This window comes from Gallus gallus, chromosome 3 (assembly GCF_016699485.2).
Source record: "Gallus gallus isolate bGalGal1 chromosome 3, bGalGal1.mat.broiler.GRCg7b, whole genome shotgun sequence".
NCBI lineage: Eukaryota > Metazoa > Chordata > Aves > Galliformes > Phasianidae > Gallus > Gallus gallus.
Genome location: NC_052534.1, coordinates 29,145,081 through 29,163,573, shown reverse-complemented (window position 1 = coordinate 29,163,573; position 18,493 = coordinate 29,145,081). Strand labels below are relative to the sequence as shown.

Here is an 18,493-nt window from a genome sequence, read left to right as displayed (position 1 = left end):
CTACTTGTCTCCCTGAATTCCCCCTAGATAATTCACAGTTTAAAATCAAAAACAGAACAGACTTTATTTAGCCATTGTAAATATCCTTTAAACTGCCATAATGCGGCAGTTTTTTTTAATGTGTTTCTTTTGTTTTAATAACTTCAAGGTTTGTGCTTTTCCTTCAGTTGGGTTTTTTTTTTGTGTGTGTGTGTGGGGGGGTTCCTGTTATGATTCACTCTCAGAGATTTTCTTAATTTTTAAAGGGTAGAGAGAGAAAATTTTATTCTCTCTGCAAAACATTGTATTGCAATATTATCTGTTAGAACTCCGTAGAGGAACAGATAATGTTTAAGACATAGGTGTATGGTACTAATATGATCTTCTCCTTCTAGGTTAATGATATATGTGAAGTACGGATTGATTTAATATTAAAAGAAATATCAAATACTCTTTTAATTGTCTTACCAGTAGATGATCCTATCAAAGTAGACGATATGTTGACCTCTAATGAGGTATGTGCTGCTTTACATACATGAACAAGAATTGTTGATTCTGTTAGAAGCAATGCCTTAGTAAATTAACATAAATCCAGAAAATAATTATTTTTGCAGCAGAAGTACAAAACATTATTTTTTTGTTAAAATATTTTAAGAGTATAAATTGATACTTCCGTATTGGAGGTACTTATGCTGTACTATTGCATATACAATTTTATTGCTTATATAATTTTCTTTATTCAACTGCTTTATAATATAGGGTTTTTGTTTGTTTGTCTGTTTTTTTAATGACGATACTTGGACATATATATAGACTTTTTTTTTTGTTTGTTTTTGAGAAGGTTAAAAATGCTTTCCAAAAAATATGTTTCAGAGTTTGAAAGTTTTCTTGACTTCAAATGAGACTTTTTAACTGAATGCAGGTAAATAAAATCATAAAGATTAGTTGAAAGAGTTTATTTGAATTACACCAAATTCAGATTTTCACCTTCTTTCAGTACTCAGTGATTTCTTCTGGCCTTTAAAAATGCCATTGCATTTTTAAATTTTGAAAAAAATCAATAAAATATAATATAATTGAAAATTTTACAAATTCAATAAAGATTTTGGTTTTAGATTCTCAGTTTTCTTCTCAAAATGTTGCTCTTTCATTGAAATGCATTCTTTCCTTCATGTAGTTTTCTGTCTGAAGGTTGCAATATTCAGGAAATTCTTTAGTTCTGCGTGAAAGGGAACAACGAAAATATAGTTAGTGATATTAAGATAATTCCTTGATATTTTTGCTTAACAGATTTATACTAAAGAATGTGCTGAATTGTTGAACCACAAAAGTATGAATATTGAAGATGCTGTTCAGGACCTAATCTCTGTATTTGAAAATTATTATGAAATTAAGCATTCTAAGAAAGCCTCAAAAAAGGAGGCATTACCAGGTAGGTAATTATGATTGCTTAAATAATTCTTTTTTCTGTAGATTTAACTGGTACATATCAAAATTGAATTGTTTTAGCTAATTTTCTTGAGCTTTACTCTTCCAGCCATGGTTTCATCTATGCCATCCTTCTGCATTCATTAATGACTCCTCAGTTAAATCACTAGTGCGTGAAATACACATGTTGTATATTTCATCATTAATTAATTACATTCATCATGTAAATCCACATTATTGGTGGAGTTTCTAGAATAAACTCTGTCCTGTTTAGATTACCAAGATACTGTTCTAGTATTCTGCTGTTCTTGTAACTTTATGGTTCCTTTTCTCCTACTCGTTCTTATTTTTTCCTACATTTTTTTCAACATTTTTCAAACTTCTCATTTTCTTTAAGTGAAATATAGTGTTCTCTTTTCAGCTACTTCAAATACTTGGTACTGTCTATCTCTTAGCAATTTTTCTGTCACAGTGGTATTTTATCATAATTATCACTGCACCCTATACAGAAACATCTTCTACTGTCTGGCCAATTTAATTAGTAGTATATTGACCATCAGTTGTTTGTACAAGGCTCACTGTTGATCAATGTATCTGGTTCCCACTGCTCTGGGATGTGTTGCAAAGATTTTAGAGGTCCTGTAGCATTGTATTTGTATTTTTTATTTTTTTCCAACAACATGTATTTTGAAGTTTAATCAGTAAGGGACCTCCTTTTTTTACCCAGGATTTTTTTTCTTCTGGCCTCAGTTTCTTTCAGGTATAGAGGCATGGTCGGGGATATCACCTCAGATTGTTAAATATTGCACAACAAAAGCAAAAAACCTGATGAAAAGAGGCTTCTCTGTATTTTGTTAAATAGTTTATATTGATTTTTTGCCTCTTCCAGCTAATATATTCACGTTCTTCTATCTGTCTTTCCACACACATTTGTACTATATGATGTTTGTAAGTCTGAAGCTTATAAGCTGGCCTCTTAACCAGGTTCCCATAAAATGATGTGAAATACACCCAGTTAGCTGATCCATTTACTACTAAAATAATAGCAATATTGTTTTGACTGTAAAGAGGTGAGAGGAACAGTGTGTTTCAAAGCAGAATATATTTCAGTTAAAAACAAATGCATTTATATATGTTTGTTTTACAGGAAAAGGAAAACGTATAATGTTTGAAGATATTGAAAATGAAGGTGAAGATAATGCAGCTCTTCATGGTGATGATAGGAAGGGCAAAGATAAGGAAGATGAGTTTAAAGAGGTATTTTGTGATAAGAAGAGATTTATTTAAGACTGATAAAATTAGTATAATTGAATATCTTGAGGATGAACTCCTCAAGATGGATATCAATAAGTCCTGAACTGATCCTACATGGACTTCCTGCAGGCTATAGCACTCCATGCACTGCTCCAACATGGGTCTGTGCTGTGGGGTGCGTCTTTCAGGAGTGGAGTGCTCCATCACTGATCCCCACAGCCACCAGCTCTGCAGCCCTGTGGGCTCCTCCATGGCCACATGTGGAGATCTGCTTTGCATGATGCCCATGGGCTGCAAAGGGACAGCTTGCTCCACCATGGGCCTCCCCTGGACTTCTGCTCTGTGCCTGGAGCACCTCCTGCCCTCTTTCTGCACTAGTGCTGTTGTCTGCAGGGCTGTTTCTCTCACGTTCCTCACTCCTCTCCTCTAGCTTCTGTGTTACACAGCAGTTTTTTCTCTTTCTTAAATCTGCTCTCCTTGAAGCACAGTTGGTGTCACTCAGTGCCTCAGATCTGGCCAGCAGTGGGTCCCTTTTTGTAGGAGCTGGCTCTGATCTAACATGGGGCAGTGCTGGGCTTTGCTCAAAGACCATCTCTGTAGCTTCCCTCCACTACTGAAACCTTGCCATGTAAGGCCAATAGAACATATTCCTATTTTTCTTGTTTTTTTCTTAATCCAGTACAGTGAGGTTTTACCATTTTGGTCTTTTATTTGAGTAAGATAAATATGAATATGCACCATTCTTCAAAAATTTACAATTTGGGAGGGGAGGGGGGGGTGTTCTTTTTTGTTTTATGCTTGTGTGAAGATCTGAACACCTGCTTTTCTGAATGCATATGTGATTTCAGCCAGCTTACAGTCTTCCAAATAAGACAAATCAAGATTTCTCAGATGTTATACTGTATGCAGGTTGCTCTGAAAGTAATACTTCCTGTTATATGTTTTATGTCCATGGAAACTACAACAGATACAAAGAGCGTAATAACACTATTTAATAGAGCAATTTCTCAGCTACAAAATGCTGTTTTTCAACATGGTCACCACTATTGGCTAGGTGTTTTCAACAGCAATGAAGAAGAGCCTGCATGCTATGCTCATAAACATCTGTACCAGTGGCGGTGACAAGCTGTTGCTGTTGCCACTGCTGAAATGCATCACCGAGTGCTTCACTGTGGTCACACACTGTGTCCCATTTTTTCCACATGGAGAAATTCAGTGACACATCTTTTTCTAATATGCACTTCCATGTCAGATGCCAGTGGGTCAGAATGCCCCTCTGCTGGCATTTGTCACATGGCAACAAATTGGTGGAATGGTTTGATCTCTATTGCCATGCCAGCAACATCAGCTTCTAACTTTGTGGCCCAACGTGATAAAATAGGAGGCATTACTGTCAGAGCCACCCTTGTATATATACTTCTTTCATGCAATTTTTACTTAATTATTTCACTCACAAGGTAGTTCCCCACTAACATCTCCCCTTGTGTTTCTCATCTAGCTTACAGCATAAATTTCCTTAGACTAGAACTATTATATTTGACCAATGTATTTTGAAATAATCTTCAGCTTCCTGTCTGAATACAATCATAAATAATGTATATTTTTCTCATTACAGAGATGTAAAGAGATGGTTGCCTATTTCAGTTATCAGCTGCTAGATAGTCTCCAGAAAGCTACTCGACTATCTTTGGATAGTCTTAAAAAACGAATATATGTTTCAAAGTGAGTTGCAAATGAAAGATTTCTTCTGTAGCAGTACTAAAACAAGAATATTATTTTTATGTATAATTGTACATACATATTCACACTGAGTGCCTGTGTCATTAGTCAAACAGCTCCTGACTTTTTTGCAGATCAAGAAGAACCAGGAGAGCTGTCACTCTGCAGCAGTAATGCTTCAGGCTTACACCTTTATGCTTTATGTCTTTAGGTTGTTAGTTATATTCTATGCTTTTTTTTTTCCTACTTTTATTTCCCCTTGGCCTGCAACCTTTTGATTTTATTCTTCTATATTTTCCTTGGAATTGCTTGCAGAATGTTATACAATTTGTTTTCCAATGTGAATAACTAGAACTTATGTGACCTTTCTATGTCATACGTGGCATGTGAACATCTGTTCATTTTACTTCAGATTATTTGTGCAAGCATGTCTGTTCACTCTGGATTGTTTCCTATAGGTTAAAGATCATCAATGCACTCATTATGAATTCTGTGTGACTATGAAAAGATCCATGCAGTTGGTTTTTTTTTTTTTATTTGTTCAGTTGTCTTGTAGTATTATTTCTAGAGTGTTCTCTGTGGTGAATGAAACATATACTTTATAGACAGAATTTCTTCCATATAATATCTATTGAAGAGCTAGCCTATTTAGACTTCTGTTAAGATAGTTTAAGTAGGTAAAGTTGACAGTATTTTATCATGACATATTGAAGTTTGTATGAATTTTTTTTCTTTTTATGAGAATGTCTTTCACACAAAATTTATTGAAATTCTGATCATACTGAAGTGAGTGGGAATTTTATTGGATACAATACAGTTGCAATGATTAAAAATGTTTTCATCTTTGTATTTGGCTACAATATCATATTGTTGAATGCTCCGTTTCTTGTGTCACTCAGTTATGTGGTAGTATTCAGAAACTGTTCTTTACACTTTGTCTTTAATTTTAGTTTTGAGGGGCTTCAGGTTATGTATTTGGCATTTTGTACTAGCTTATCATCTTTGAAACTGCCCAGTTGTATACTTATCTAAACTTCCATGAGGCAACTCTTACTGTTGTAGGTTGTTGCATGGAATGGTCAGTACCTTTTTATGCCCTACTCAAAACACTGGCACATCACTGCCATTCTTAAATTGAGAGACTGAAATCCAGAATCAGAAAATATTCTGGATAAAAAGTTCAGAAAACAATGTCTATAACTAAAATAACCTTTGTCTGAATGATGGACTTGTGGCTATTTTCTTTATCCTTGAAGCATAAAACTTGTCAAATAGCTAATGCCCTAATAATGTAAAAACTCTCCATGAAGGTTTCTACTGAAATGGTAGCTCAGCTGACATTTCTAAGATAATTTGGATGTGTTTCATAGTAAAGTACGTATGACGTGTTTCAAAATTATTTTCAGCAAAACTGCATTTAGGAGACCAACATTTTCTGCTCAACCAAGCAAACCTGAAGAGAATGTTTCTTTTCTAAAAGCAGAAGTGCACCTTGCTATACCTAATGCGGTAAGATACGTGTCACTTAGGCAAAGTAAAATACACTGTCTTATAATGTCTCTGCATTTGCACAAACACAGGATGTGGATATGCTTCTACTGAACCAGCACCAATTCAGAAACAGAACTTTATTTTAACAAATAGGATTTTTCAAGTTCCTTGTTCTAACGCATACAACTGCTCAGTCTGTTGAATTAATTTATAAAACATTACAGTCTCTTTTTAGCAGTTTATATACAAATTCTGAGTACTCTTGTGGGATAATTTCATCATTTCAGAATAATGGCTTGCACTTGAAAGCTGTAAAATGGTGTTCTAAGGACTACATTTGTGGACTGAGATTATCACATGATTGATGTTTGTTCTGAAGTTCAAAAAAAAAAAAAAAAAAAAAGTTGGTTTTCTGTTCTTTCCTGGCACACTCTCAGGTAGATTCTTCCTCTTATTCAGCATTCTGGAGGACCTGATAAGTATCCTTTCTCAAGCTTATCCTACATATAATTATTTTCAGAGAAAAGTGGGATAAAGGTACAGTTAACATTATTCTGACAGTGTAACAGAACAAATAGGTGGCAGACCAGTACAGTGTGTTTCTTTTCTTTAGAGACAATTCTGAGGCAGGCATACTCTAACAGTTACATTTTCTGGATCCTCTTCTGGGGTGTGTTCTGCAGTTCACTATAGATGAAGTAAAGCTGAGATCTCAGAGAATGACAGTCAGTTGCAATTTTTCCAACAGTATTTCAACTATTTTGAATAGGTGATGGTTCCCAGTTTGGATGATATGCAGCAAGCCATCAATCGTATGATTCAACTGATTCTGGATGTAAGTCGTGGAGTCGCTCAGTGGGGACAGAAGCATTTGCTAAAATCTAGTTTAAAAACAGGATTAGCATCTGCAGCGGGAGGAGGAAAATCAGCCAAAATGGAGGAAAGTAAGTCGATTTATTTTTATTTTTTTAATTATTTCAACTTTGAATTCTGATAAAAATGCCATATTCTTGTTATGATTCCTTTGGAAAATTGTTATCTAGGAAAAGTTTTCTTTCTGATAATCCAGTATTGGGACTTCAAAATCGACTGAAAAACAGAAGTGGCAGAAGACAATCCTCATGAGATAGCCCTTTTCTCTGCTTTGTCAAAATACAGCGTTAGCAAGTAACCATTTTCATCACCATCAAGTCACTCATCAGCAGTGGTCAGGGAGGAAGGGATGCAAGAATGGTAGATTATTGTTTGGTCAAGGAGATCTATGGAGTGTGTTGGCTTAGATGAGTCAAACTGAGACATTGTTTCTGGTGTCCAGATCCCTGTGATGGTCTTCATCCTAAAATAAAATGCTCTGGTTAAACAGTGTGAGTGTCAGGAAGAGTAAATTTTCCTCCTATGTTCTGTTAAATCTGCTTCAAAATGCTCAGGTGCTTGTCATGACAGACAAGGTCAATTAGATCTCACACTGTCTATGTCTACAATGACTCTGACTGTATCAAAAGGTCGTCAGATATTTAGGGACATGATAGATTGCATTTTACTTTCCTTCTGTGTGAGTTTACTTTTAAATCTTAAAGGAGACAGAGCTCCTGTTTCAGCAGCTATCAGTGTTTAAACCTTTCAGTTAAGACTGAAAAGACTTAGATAGCAACAGTTAGGTAAGTGAAGACTCAAAACACAAACTTTATTTTTTCACTCATAAAAGTTGTGAATTGGCAAAGTTTTATATTTGTGTTTGTTGTTGGTTTTTTTTTTAATCTCTAGAGACTAACAAAAAGCTACTTATTGAGATATCTTACAGTTCTAGAAAGTTACAGTATTTTAAGGGGTTTTAAGGGGTTTATACAATTTAAAATATTATATAAATTTAAAAGGAAAAAGTACATAATATGTACCGGGCCTTGTCATGTTCCAGTTGCAGTTAAACTAGGCAAAGTAAAATTATAATTGTGGATGAAGAAGAAGACTCTTTTCTTTCTTTTTGGAAACATTAACTGCAGGCTGAATATGGCCTAACTCTATAGAGCCTGGCCTGAACTAGCAGCTGGTACATACATGTTAAGCAGTTAGATACACAAAGAAGGTTGTTTAGCTTTACTGAACAGCATAGTTGCTGTTTAGAGGAGAACTATCACTAAATGGACTTTTAATGGCTTTTAAATTTACATTTTATTTTGCAGAAAGAGCTGAAGATGGGATGAAAAGAAAGCTAAGAAATTTTTACTCAGGTGTTGCTGAAAGTGAAGATGTTTCTAAATTAGTTGTGCTCCTCTCTTCTTCTATGAATTCTATAAGAGAAATAGCTAGTGAAGCTCTGCAGGATTTTCAGAAATATAAAGTGCTTTGGACAGAAGATAGAGATGCCAAAATTCAGGTGAGTTTAATGCTAATCTCCTGCAGGGCTGTTTGTCAATCATCTTTTCATAATTTAAAATTAGAAAACATTAAGAAAAAAAAATATGAAGGAAAAGAGTGTAGAAAAGAAAACTAACAGCTCAAATTTTAATTTTCTCTGTCAATAGTGGTAGGAGTGATAGTATTTTTCCCAAGCAGAAGGGATTGCACACTACCTACTTTTGGGTTGAGGGCAGGGTTTTTCTGTTTCTATGCCTTCATAGGTGCTGATAAAGTGGTCTTAATTTTTTAATTTGTTAACTTTTTCTTTGTATGTCTCTGGATTTAGGGTCATAAGAAAATTCTATAGTCTTGCATGATATAGAGCTTGTTACAGCTTCAGTACTGATTACTTGTGCATTTTTCTGTATGGAGAGTATTTAAGCTCTTATTTTGAGTTGAATGCTTACTTTTATTCACCACTCTTCCTTTATTTTTAGCGAATGAATTCTACAATCTCTATTCAGTAGATAATTCTCTATTCCCTTCCTTGTTGCTTGAATTATAGAATCCTCGTTATTGTTAAGAGGGTGACTTCTCTAAGTTGAATCCTCGGAAGTGGTAGAAAAATATAGCACCTACAACAGAAAGAAAAAGATTGTTTCCAGTAATTACAAGTTTTTAGGAATTTCACTTCAGAATATTCACATTACAATAGCAATTTAAATTCAGTAGAAGAAAGTTGTCTGCCATATCTACTTCATTTAACCTCATTTTAATTCAGTTTTCTATTTAATAGAAATATATTGTATGTTGCATTATATGTAGATAGATCAGTGAGTATTACATCACCTTTTTTACTGGAGGAATACTGGTCTCTTGGTTGGCACACTACAACTTGTACTAAGAAATACGCATTATATGCAGAAGCAAGAATTGTACTGTTAGTCTTATTGAATTTTAAGTCTAGCCAAATAAATATTGTAAGATTGGTCTAGATAATGCTAAAAAAAAAATAATATTGTTACAAAAGAAGCCTCACTAATAGGGCTTTTAATGTTTGTGCACACATGCGCCTCCTTTCTTCAGCCTGTGTGGGTACACTCAGACAAAAGGAGTATGAAACATCTTTCAGAATTTATTGCTTACCCATGAAATATAGACATATCAAATTCAGATTTTGAGTAACGTTTTCAAAATGCAGCTTTTCAGAATGACAAAACCTTTATACTCTTGAGTTCTTCTGCTCATGGAGCTGCTTACAAAATGTGTTTTACTGTGCTTGTTTTACATTACACTGGTGGTGTAACTTCTATGTTTGTGCAGGCGTGTGTTCTGTTCTTTTTTTTAATCTCTGTTAAAGTCACCTGTTTTCACAAAACCAATAGGCAACCAATATGTCTTGGATGTTTGTTTCTCTGTTAAATTTGATTGGAATTTGTCAATAAGATTGAGAATTATTGGCAGAGAATTTAATATATTTTCATGCCTAATCATGTGCACATCAGTAATTTAGCAAGGGAATGGAAGGCTAAACTCAAGTATAATATTGATATAAATTTTCAATAATTCCTGAATAAGCATTGCCACCTGCTTTACCAAAAAGGCGAAAAATGGCATTTGTTGTCTCACTTTTTTTTTTTTTTTCCCTTCACCTAGCAATTTTTGGCTGGTTCTCCATCTCTGACTGAAATTAGAGAAGAAATACTTCACTATGCTATGTTTGAGCAAGAGATGAAAGATCTGAAACCCACTCTTCTTCTTGGTCCAATTGAATTGCACACAGGTATGACATTTTCTTTTCTTTGTACATACTAAAGTAATAAAAAAAATAATCATGTTACTTGGTTTATTCTTTGAAATAAAATGTTCAGAGATATGAATAGAAATTACAAAGAAGTTTTATTTTTATATTGCTCCAAGATGCCTTGCAGTTTTACTTGTGAAGTATTCCAAATCCCAGTACTGAAAGATAAGAAAGTACCGACAGATAAAAGCCGTTTAAATATCACTAGTCTTCGTATGGTTGGTTAATATATACTAATAAAATATAATCACTGAGAATTTAAATTTATAAGCAGATATTTTTCTTTTTTATTCATCTTCTTTCTCTGTTCTATTATATAAGCTTGCCAATGTGTTTTATGGATATACCATACAAAAACAGAAATGTATTTCAGTATACTAGAAATTGCTAGAATACAGTAATTGGATTGCACTTCTGCTGACATTCTTCCTAATTGCCCTATACAACTATATGTGATGTGTGAATTTTTTGTTTGTTTGCCTTTGTTTCTAAATCAGGACCACTGAAAACAGCTTTATCAGCTGAAGCCAAAGCCTGGAAGTTACTCCTTTGTCGTTATTTAAATGAGGAATATAAAAAGAAAATGACAGACATGACATCATTCATAACCACATATTTAAAGAAATTGTCTCGACCTCTGAATGACCTAGATGATGTCAGGCTTGCAATGGAAGCTTTATCTGTCATACGTGATAATAAAATAGAAATGGATATGACTCTGGGACCTATTGAAGTACGATGACTTTTAATTTTTTGTTTTATTAATACAGTATTATATAGTAGGAGTCAAAAAATAAATTGAGAACCCAAACAAGCTTACTGTCATGAAGGATCTAGGCTGAAGATAAAAAACAAAATAATATTTATTGCTATTTTTAGTAAAAATTATGAATCAATATAATATACATTGCTTGATCCTGTATAAATACAGAACCAAAAACAGATTCTCTATTAAACTACAATTTAAATACAATATAGGAAGAAATGTATGCAGAAATAAGCAGATGAAAACACAAGAGAAAGTAACAATAATCTCCCTCTTTCTGTATGCCTCCATTATACTTAATCCTTTTCCTGACTCTTCTATATATATAAGCAAAGATTTTGATCATATAACCCCTTCAAATATAACCAGAATACATTTATAGAGTCACACATCACTTATGCTGTCAGAAATTTGCAGCATTCTTCAAGTTTTCCTGATGTCACTTGATAAAAGAAGCTCATTGAGCTTTGTATATGCTTGGATTTTTTTTATCATACTCAGAAACGGTCAGTTTAATGTAATGTGTTTATTTTTCTTTCTTATTTTTCTTTATTTTCATCCAACTATTGCAGAAGAAATTGTAATGTTGAATACGAACATTTTCATTTTGGCAGTCATCTACATGTCATTTACATGATACCAGAAAGGACTTTTAGTGGATCGTTGTTATTTTTGATAGGTTTATGTTAAGAAAGTATCTTCTGAGTATTCTTTCTTAGCCTGAGTGTCTTCAGACTAGCTTTCAGGCCAGAGGTACAGACATGATCATCATATGCTTAGATCTTAAATAAAATAAACAAGAGAAAATGAGTTCAGCACTATTTAAGAAAACTATTTTTAAATAATTTGTGCCCTGTTTGTAGAAAGAGAGTAATGAAACAGGGTATTCAAACTACATGAATGCAGATAAGTTGCAAAAGTGAATAAAAGATGTGTTCATTATGTAATAGATACGTATACAAGCATTTGATAGTTTGGAAAACATACAGTAATAAAGATTTTACAAATGGCAAAATATTTCATAACTATCTGGTTTAGTGTAGATAATTATTCAGTGTTCAGAAAAAATCATTAAAATCTATATTGACGTACTAGAATACAGAAAGCATTGAGATAATAAATCTGCCTATATAGTATTCAATTTCTTTTGTTTGTGTATTTTTCTAGTATTTCATCATTGACAAGTTTTTTTCAGAGATTTTTTTTTTACTGTTCTGACCTCATTGTTATTCATTCTGTAATCTAACCTTATTTTAAAAGAAAAAAGTCAATATTTTATGCTTAAATTGTATGATGAGATTTTATTTGAGATATACGTAACACATGGGAACTGTGTTTCTGCAAATGAATGAAAAATGGATCATTACTAAGGTGGTTTTTTTTTAAATTTTCATCTAGGAAGCCTATGCCATTTTAAACACATTTGAAATTGAGGTTACAAAAGAGGAATCAGAAGGAGTTGATACACTCAGATATTCTTTTAATAAATTACAAGCTAAAGCTGTAAGTGTATAAAACTATGTTTCTATGTTTTTCAGGGTATAAAAGGTTGTGTGGGACCAGTTGTAACTCCATCCCATTTTCTCACTCCTTGTCTCAGTTGCACACTAGTGTCTATCTATACCTTTGATTACAGTATTCAATTTCTAATTTTATTTTATAAAGCAGTTCTTTACTATTTAAATATTATTACAGCTCATAGGTAGAGGTTTAAAAGTTGCAAGAAAAGAAGTAATTTATTACTTTTCCTCATTTGTTCCACTGCTTTCATTTCCTGTTTTTGCTTCATTCTTATCTGATCAGGAGGATTACTGCACTTAGGCTTCAAGAGTTTAATAAGTGCATACTCTGCCGCTGCCCTTTCCCTTAAGTGATGATTTCACACTTTATTGTTTAGGACAGACTTACGTCCATCAAAGCTCAATGCGTATTGAATGTTGTCCTGAAATGTAGATGTTTAGATGGAAATACATAAATATTTTATTGCAATAAACAGATCTTGTCACACAGATCAATAATTCTAGAAAGGACTCAAGAGGTCAAGTGGTATTTTTTCATTTCCATTTCATGCAGTTCTTGATTATTCCTCTCAAGCTTTTGAACAAATAATCAAAAAATATTTTGCATTGGAAATGACCTTAAAGATCCTCTATTTGCAACTACCTTCCTGTGGGCAGGGACACCTTCCACTAGACTAGATTGCTCAAAGCCCCATCCAACTTCACCTTCTACAACATTTCCAGGAATGGGGCATCCATAACTTCTCCAGAAAACATATTCCAGTGCCTCACCACCCTCTGAGTAAAGAATTTCTTCATAATATCTAATCTTAAACTACCCTCTTGTCCTATCATTACACTCTCTGATAAAGAGTCCCTCTTCATCTTTCTTGTAGGCCTCCTTTAGGTATTAGGAGTTGTTAAAGAAAATGCTGAACTGTCACTGATGAGGATAAATGTAATATTTTGGGTTTAGAGAACTTTTTGGAAGGAAGGAAGTACCCTTTTGTTCCATTCTCACCCTTCTTTATAATGAAATATGATTATTTATAATTGAAGGGAGAATTTATTTTTTTCCACTTTTTATTTAAAAAATTAGATCACATAGCACTGTAAAAGAAACTAAAATCATTCATTTCTGTAGTTTAGAAGGTTCATAATTTTGTGCATAGTTTTTTGTTTATATGTAGCTCCAGATACCTGTTCCTTTTTTTCTTTTTTTAAAATAACGTTCATTATCAACCTTCTGTCTTTCAGATCAGTATTCAAGATGAGCTGACTCGAGTTCAGCCCAAATTTAAAAGCAATTTACTGGAATCAGTTGCAATTTTTCGGGAGGATGTGTCAAACTTTGAAACATCATATGAAACGGTAACTAATTTGAACTTTTTGGTTATGTGTACAATTTGTACTTAATTTTTCAGTATTTTTCATTTGCATCAGATGTCAGAGTATTATTCTGTTGAGCTACTGAATGTTTGATGTCATCGTTGCTAAAAAGGCATTGTTGTAGGTCAACATTTTTAGTCTGGAGTAACAGCAGCACAAACAGCTCTACAGATGAAAACAATCCTGGTGGGGATTCTTTCCATGAGATATATATTTAGAAAAGAGTTTAGAAATTGGAGCATGTTATGGTATCTTTTATTCCACCACAGTATTTAAAAGATGCTGTTGGGCCACTCACTGATTTTGTTTAATTTTAACAAAAACAAGAATATGAGAGTCTAGTACTATTCAATTTAATTAAGCCAATAAGTGAATATAATCTTATACTAGATTTACCATTGTAAGTATTATGTCACCAACAGACATAAGTTGATTGGAACTTGACTGTCAAAAGATTATGTAGTTTGGACTTCAGCCACTTTCGGAATTAACATTCAGTTTCTGTTTATTGTTTGTTTAAAAGGAAGGCCCTATGGTTCCAAATATTCCACCTCAGGAAGCTAGTAATAGGCTACAGATCTTTCAGGTAAGCACATAAACAGTTAATTTTTGAAAGAATTAAAATTAGATCCAGTGTTGCTTTTCAAAGTAAGTAGGAAGATAAATTTACAAAAGATTGCAGCCTTCATAATATTGTGTGTAGAATTCTGTTAACTATAATTTTATCAGGCGCTGTGTTCCTTAATGTGGAGGAGTTGATTGGTTGATGTGTAGGCTTGCTTCACTCTTCATGTTTCATGAGCAGAAATTATCTACTCGAAACCATATTAAAAAAAAAAAAAAAAAAGACAAGTATCATGGCTTGACAACAGCTGAAAAGAAGGCAAGTTACATATCAGTCACGAGACAGTATTTTCCTTCTCCTGTAAACATCACATCTTCCATTAGATGTTTGCATTTCAGCTTGATTTGTTTGTTATGAGCCTTAGTTCATGAATCTCCAGCTGGCTTTATTCAATTTTTAATATTTTCTTTGCAAATAGCAGTACCTTGATTACTTTTTCTGTAGGACTTTTCTCAGTCAGTTACGTATTGTGTATGATTCTGTAAAAATGAACTCAATGTTCTTGAAAAGCACAGACAAAAAGTGCTTAAATCCTAACGTGTCTAATATATACAGAAAATGGAGAGACTTCAAATTAATTTGCTTTTCAGATAGATTGTTTTTGGATACATTTATTTTGCTAAAAGAATGCTCTGTACTACACACTGCTAAAATCATTCTTCTTTCCACATTCCCATGTTGGTCCAATACTTTAGAAAGCAGTTATGCTTTTTCTGAAAATAACTGTGTTGGAACCCTCCAAAGTTTTTATCCATTCTGTACAATTTACCAACTAATACAATTATTTTCTTTTCTGTCTGGAGGATGTGGAATTGATTTCACATCCCATTTTTGTAAAATATTTCTTCGAATTATTGCTTCTCATATACATAGGTCACTCCTATGAGCCTGCATTCCATGCTCATACAAATCTAGACCAGCGGAGTTTACCCCCGTTTCTGTTGCCACTACTGAAGAGCGCCACCTGCTGCCCTGTGGTCATATCCACTCTTTGGTCTCATAGACAATCAGCAAGCATCACTGAATGTCAGTGGGTGCCATTTTTTCACATGTAGAAGAATTCAGCCACACACCTTTTCCTCATATGCACTTCCAAGTCAGATGCCAGTGTGTCAGAATGCCCCTCTGCTGCCATTTGTCACATGGCAACGAATTGGTGGAATTGGTTGAACCTCTACTGCCGTACCACCAACATGTGCCTTCTGACTTTGTGGCCCAGCATGACAAAATAGGAGGCATTACTTTCAGAGCCACTCTTATATATTTTCACTAACTAAATTCAATATATGGATTTGAGTATTGCTTTACATGAGAATCGTTTTAAAATGATATATGAATATTATTTTTCAAACATTTAAATATGCTTCTAATAGAAGTTTTTAAAGACAAGTTTAGAACTTTAATGATTTCATATTAGGTAATGTAAAATCTAAAATATTTTTTTATTTTACCTGTATGAATCCTAATTTATTCAGGGTAATTTTGATGAGCTTTGGAGAAAGTTTATCACATACTCTTCTGGAGAACAGTTGTTTGGATTGCCTGTCACAGACTATGAAGTTTTGCATAAAGTCAGGTAACTGCAGAAATATAGCTGTCTTAGGTGTTTATTAGGTATATTAGAAAGGCAAAGGGTATATCAAGGAAGGAGATGTTAAAATGTAGAATATTTCCACTACATTAAATTCAGAAAATATCAAGAAAAATTTTAGAATTTTAAGGAATTTGCTAATAAAAAGTAATTTTTTTTATATATTGTGGTGGCAGAATCACACCAGATTATCTTAATGCAGGTATCAAACTATATAACGAAGCAGAATGCCATGTCCTAAAAATATACCCATGTATACATATAAGTGCAGTATTATATTCTAGCGATAAGATAAAATAGTAACAAGTAGGAAAAGGCAAGGAAAAGTCAGTGTGTAATCACATATGACTTTATATCATTAGAGGTTTATGAAGTCTAAATTTTTTGAGCAGCTGTACTAATGAAAATCAAATACTAAAGTTTCTGCACCAGCCGTTTTAGTGATTGATGAAGATTCATACAGATGAGGATCTGACCATTTGTGGCTGTTTTTGCATTAGCATTTTAGTTCAGATTCAGACAGTGATTCTGAAGTAAATTGAGTAATTGTCACCGCTTGCCATGGCACACTCTGCTTTGCACAGCAGTGCCAGCTCAAGGTGGTTAGAATCATAAAATATCCATAGTTGAAAGCAACCCAGGAGGATCACAGAGTCCATCTCCAGACTCTGTACAGAGAAACTTAAAGGTTAAACCATATGCCTAAGAGCATTTTCCGTATGTCTGTTGAATACATTGCTTCTTTCCTAGGGACTTTGTTCCAGTTCTTGACCGCCCTCTCAGTAAAGAACCTTTTTCTCATGTTCATCCTGAACTTTCCCTGACTCAGGTTTAAGCCGTTCTCTTATGTCCTATCATGAGTCACTAGAGAAAAGAGTTTAGTGCCTTGCTCTATGCCTCTTATCTTGAGGAAGCTGCAGACAGCAATGAGGTCACCCTTCCATTTTTTCTAAGCTAAGCAATGCAAGTATCTTCAGCCACTCCTCATAGGTCATGCCGTCTTGTACTTTCCTCATCACTGTTGACCTCCTTTGGAGACATTCTATTAGTTTTCTGTTCTTATATTTATATCCCTGAACTGCATAAAGTACTTGAGGTGAGGCTGCTGATGCTGACTATAGAGGGATGCTTGCTTCTTTTGGATGAACTGAAATTGTTTTGAACTAGCCCAGAGCAAAACCTCCCCCATATAAGTTTGGTGTGGATAATAGGCATTCAGTATAATATACTTTTTGTGCGTGTAGCTTTTATTAACAAACTGTTCTATTCTGGATTACTAAATGTAATCTAATCGATCTATTTCAAGTTTTGGTAGTAATAGCAGAGATACTATGTATTTAAGTACTGATAAATATCCAAATAGCTGATTTAATTTATTGATATGATTTTTTTATTCTTCCAGAAAGGAGTTAGCCTTTCTTCAGAAACTGTATGGATTGTATGATGCTGTAATAAACAGCATAAATGGCTATTACGAGATACTTTGGACAGATGTAGATATTGAAAAAATTAATGCTGAGCTTCTGGATTTTCAGAACAGGTGTGATGATAAGATGAACTGTATCTTATGTTGAATTCATTAAGATTCAGGTGACTTCAGTAGTGTTCTTTGCTATATTTACATACAAAACACAAATAACGTTTATCTTAAGGTGATCGGACTTGCCAAGGAGAGCAGGATAATGCTGTACTTTTATTTAACCAGCCTTTTACCTGTAGTTTTGATAGCAGGTGTTGTGTTAAACATTCACTCACACCCCTACGGTGGAACTAGGGAAAGAATTGGAGAAATAAAATAAAATAAAAAAAAAAAAAGGTAAAACCAAAGGGCAGAAATAATGTTTTAACAGGGCAGAAAAAGAAGGCACAGTAGTAGTAATAATAATAAAGGATATTCAGAACAAATGATTCACAACAGAGTTACTCACCACCCACTGACCAATGTCTGTTTTTTTCCCAAGCAGTAGCTCCCCAGCACTAGCCAATTCCCCACTTTTATATTTCTGCATGATGTCATATGGTATGGAATATGCCTTTTGCCAGTTTGGGTCAGCTGTCCTGGTTATTTCTCCTCCCAGCTTCTTGTGAAGCCCTAACTTCCTCGTTGGCAGGGCAGCATACGAAGCTGAAAGGTCTGTGATTTTGTATAAACACTTCTCAGCAACAGACGAAACATTGATGCGTTGTCAACATCATTTTCATCCTAAGTCCAAAGCACAGAATTATACCAGCAGCTAGGAAGAAAGCTAACTTTATTTTATTAGTTTGCTTCAGAAATATTTTTTAATATTTTAAGGAGTACCTTTTATTATTATTGGAAGAAATAACTGTAGGACAAGAATTACTTTGCAACAAAATAACTTGTTAAGTTCAGTCCACCACATACCTGATATGTAACACAGTTCCCCATTATGACAAGCTCCACCGTATTTGGTAGGCTCTGTAAAAGTAGGGCCAATGCAATAATTATTCCTTTAACTCCCTTTCCTTGCCCTACACCCATTGGAAGTATTTAGTTTTCATTTTCTTAGCTAATGTTTTCAGGACCTCTTACCAATATGAGAAGAGGAGGTGATCATATATTTCCAATTTCTATGTCCATCTCCAAAGT

At 33.9% G+C, this 18,493-nt stretch overlaps 1 protein-coding gene across 1 annotated transcript in view; it reads left to right on the top strand.

Moving 5' to 3' along the window:
- Nucleotides 1–18,493, top strand: part of DNAH8 (dynein axonemal heavy chain 8) — a 129,477-nt gene that overhangs the window by 35,113 nt on the left and 75,871 nt on the right. The window contains exons 22-35 of the mRNA XM_040697634.2: nucleotides 375–494; nucleotides 1,270–1,411; nucleotides 2,555–2,664; nucleotides 4,277–4,383; nucleotides 5,787–5,889; nucleotides 6,641–6,815; nucleotides 8,052–8,245; nucleotides 9,865–9,991; nucleotides 10,510–10,745; nucleotides 12,177–12,281; nucleotides 13,535–13,648; nucleotides 14,190–14,252; nucleotides 15,767–15,867; nucleotides 17,285–17,422. Of these exons, the coding sequence (XP_040553568.1) occupies nucleotides 375–494; nucleotides 1,270–1,411; nucleotides 2,555–2,664; nucleotides 4,277–4,383; nucleotides 5,787–5,889; nucleotides 6,641–6,815; nucleotides 8,052–8,245; nucleotides 9,865–9,991; nucleotides 10,510–10,745; nucleotides 12,177–12,281; nucleotides 13,535–13,648; nucleotides 14,190–14,252; nucleotides 15,767–15,867; nucleotides 17,285–17,422 (1,835 nt within the window). The remainder of the gene's footprint in view (nucleotides 1–374; nucleotides 495–1,269; nucleotides 1,412–2,554; nucleotides 2,665–4,276; nucleotides 4,384–5,786; nucleotides 5,890–6,640; nucleotides 6,816–8,051; nucleotides 8,246–9,864; nucleotides 9,992–10,509; nucleotides 10,746–12,176; nucleotides 12,282–13,534; nucleotides 13,649–14,189; nucleotides 14,253–15,766; nucleotides 15,868–17,284; nucleotides 17,423–18,493) is intronic.